We start from the raw sequence: 3435 nt of genomic DNA, 5'->3' as shown, positions 1-3435 counted from the left end.
TCCCGGCCAAAGACGCTGAGGACAGTCCCACAGCGCGCAGCTGTCTTTTCCGTTTGAATAAACAAAACAAAGCACCCTCTGTCTGGTTGAATTCTGGGTCCTTTTGCTCCGCCCGTGACAGATGTCTGAATTATATTGTTGAAAAAAATTCAAACAATTTAAAGTTTAGTTTTTCCCTCCACAGAACTCCATCCAAAGTTTCCTGGTAAGGAAATCTGCTGCCTACCATTAAGGGCATTTGAATGGAGTCAATTTTGTTTTTATATTCTAAATGGAATAGATACACAAATGGTACTATTAGCCCAGAAAACGATGCTTTGCTCTGGAAAATGTTTATGGAGTAGAGAGACACCTTATAGCAGAGGCGACCAAAGTGGTTCCTGGATGCCATTTGTGGCCTCTGGGCTGATTTTGTTCAGCCACTTTCACCCATAAAGAGAGTTTGGTGCACCCACATCTGTTTTTAATCATTTATTATGCTAAAATTTTATTTTGTGTATATACAGTATTTTGTTAAACTGTGCTTATTAATTTTCCAAAAGTTACTAAGAAACAACTATTAAGTCAAAAACTGCTTAAGTCAAGAACTTACAGTTGTCTCACTAAACGTGCTACTCACTGCAAAGAGCATCTAAATTTAGGCTGTCTGTGAGCAGACACTGGAGAAAAACGCAGTTTGTGTGATAAGAAATCAGCCACAGAGACTTCAGGGAGCTGAAGATGCTCTGACATCCTCTTTCACAGAGGAAGGAAGGATAACTACAATAGTCTGCTCTTATATAGCCCTCACTTTTAAACAGAGAGGACAGTTATTTGATCTCCTGGTGACTGACTTCACTGATTACCTGAGTCAACACAAGATTTTATTTTGAAGATTCATTTGGTAAGAAAATATTACGGAATTTGACTTTTAAGACAAAAAACAAGTTTTAGTGTTCTCTGTTAAATTATTCTGGTAAAATAAATTATGGACGTCACGCTAAGTTTCTACTTAAAGATTTATTAGGATTCAATTTTTTTTTTCCAGTTCTAGAGATGAAGGAGGACTATGTGAGTCTGATGGCAGTTCTGTCTGAGAACGTGCTGAGAGTCAACATGTTACTGAGCGTCTTCTTTCTTCCAGGTGAGCTAGTTGTTCACTTCATTTCATTTGGCGACGACACATCTAAATAAAATTTTATTAAAATTTTATATTTGATTCTGATATTGTTTAAAGGCTTTACACGTAAAATGCTGAAGCTGAACTGAAATTTGTGGATCATGAACGTTTTTCTCAAAAGGACTTTCCCAATAATGTGCAGTTTTTCTTTCTTTCTTTTTTTTCACAGGTGTTTTGGGTGATTGTGGTAGCCTTACCCCACTGCTCTCCATCACCATACCAAATAAGACCGAAGCACTGAGTGGATCATGTTTGCTAGCTCCATGTAGCTTTAGAGCTGAGAAAGGAATCACTGAATTTAACAGTGAAATAGAAACCCGTGGAGCATGGATTCAAAGTAAAAATGATATTTATGACATCAATAAAGGGGTTAACAAAGATCTAGCAAAAATAACTGGAAACCTGAGACAAAAAAATTGCACCACTGTGTTTTCTGACATAAACAAGAGTCAAGAAGACAAATACTTCCTCAGAATTGAGAACGGTGACTACAAGGCAACAGCTTGTTCTACTCCTCTTCACATAACAGTTCAAGGTAAGACTTCATTCCCTGACATCAACATTAAAGGTGGTATTTTTGTTTTTACAGGCAACAAGGTATTTTACTTCAGTATGAGCAGTTTATTTTTTTCACCCTATTACCATAAGTATTGACTTACCATCAAATAATTGATTTTAGATGTTTCATTCCTGGCCACAGGTGCATATAATCCAGCTGCTAAATATGCAGACTGCTTCTACAAAACAGCTGTGAAAGAATGGGTCGCTCTCAGGAGCTCAGTGAACTCCAGAGTTATACCATGATAGGATGCCACCTGTGCCATAAACTCAGTCATTAAATGTCCTTGGTACTATATATTCCTCAGGCAACTGTTAGTAGTAAAATAACATGAAGTGATTAACCACAAGGAAGCTCAGAGTGGTAAAAGTATTTCATCACATGTTCATTACTTCATTCAGAATATGAAGTTTTGCAGTTTTTACTATCAAATTATTTCAAATAGTATTTATTGTGTTTTGTTTTTGTTTGTGTGTCAATGTGAAACTCCCAGATTCTCCTTGGAGTCCCAGCATTAACATCCCTGCTGATCTGAAGGAGCATCAGTCTGTCACTATCAGCTGCTCAGCTTTGACTCCCTGTCCACACTCACCTCCTGAACTCACCTGGAATCTCCAACAAGACTCTCACAGACACACAGAGAAAAACACAGAGGGAACCTTTACAACTAAAATCCAGGAGACCATCACTCTGTCAGACACACATGATGGATACAACATCAGCTGTTCTGCCACATATCCTGTGAATGGAGGAAACAAGACAGCAGAGACAGAAGTGACTCTCAGTGTTTCATGTAAGTGATCCTGTCAGCACGTCATGGTTCAGCTGTTTCTGATCAGTAAAGTTAATGTGTGTCCCATTTTCCTCAGATGCTCCTAAAGACACCTCAGCATCCATCAGTCCATCAGGTTTGGTGTCAGCAGGTAGCTGGGTGGAGCTGAGCTGCTCCAGCAGAGCCAAGCCTCCTGCCAGCTTCACCTGGTTCAGGAACAGCAAACATGGAGCCATTAATGTATCGGTGGGGCAGGTTTACAGCTTCTATGCTACTGAGGGAGGAGAGTATTACTGTGTGGCTACAAATGATCTGGGTCAAAACAGATCATCTGTGATCTTTGTTACTACTTGAAGGTAATTAATAACTGGTATTCAGAACTCTAAGGTCTAATATTTATAATTTTCTTAAAACATTTAAATTTAGACAGTGTATGACAATTGATGCTTCACATTAATAAGTATTTTGTGTATTTTGTGTTAATATCCAGTAAACGTGTATTATATATACTCCCTGTTTTTAAAATATGCTTTTTTTTCCCCCTGCAGAGATGTGTCAGTATTTGATTCCACTTCTTGCAGTGATTCTTGTCATTGTGCTCATCTGCCTGGTGATCTCTGTTTGGTGAGGATCTTAAACTGATGCTTTCCATTAACATTCATATGATGGTGGATGATGGTGGAAGAGGAAGTGGTATTTTAGGTGAATCCATGATGAACATATTTAAGTTTAGAACCATCAGCATTTACTCAGCAGCGCTTTGGTTCAGAATTCCTCTTTGATAAGATTCAGCGATTTTGCCATTGTGTTTTATAACTGAACATAGATCTGGAGATGGGCAGCAGGGATGGATGTCCTCGGCTAATTAGAATGCCATATGTATTACAATCAAGTAATGCTAATTATTCTGAAGTCTTTGCAAAACACAAACTCATTTCTGCATCC

General features: G+C 38.3%; 1 protein-coding gene across 1 annotated transcript; it reads left to right on the top strand.

Annotated features, from left to right (window-relative positions):
• Window positions 1-1035: 1035 nt before the first annotated feature.
• Window positions 1036-2844, top strand: LOC105927222 (B-cell receptor CD22). Its single transcript, XM_036125773.1, has 4 exons — window positions 1036-1123; window positions 1329-1694; window positions 2212-2511; window positions 2588-2844. Exons 1-4 carry the CDS (start codon window positions 1036-1038, stop codon window positions 2842-2844), a joined length of 1011 nt encoding a protein of 336 aa, XP_035981666.1.
• Window positions 2845-3435: the final 591 nt, after the last annotated feature.

The sequence above is a fragment of the Fundulus heteroclitus genome, chromosome 21 (genome assembly GCF_011125445.2).
Source record: "Fundulus heteroclitus isolate FHET01 chromosome 21, MU-UCD_Fhet_4.1, whole genome shotgun sequence".
Classification (NCBI taxonomy): Eukaryota; Metazoa; Chordata; class Actinopteri; order Cyprinodontiformes; family Fundulidae; genus Fundulus; species Fundulus heteroclitus.
This window is presented reverse-complemented; position numbering and strand designations above follow the sequence as displayed.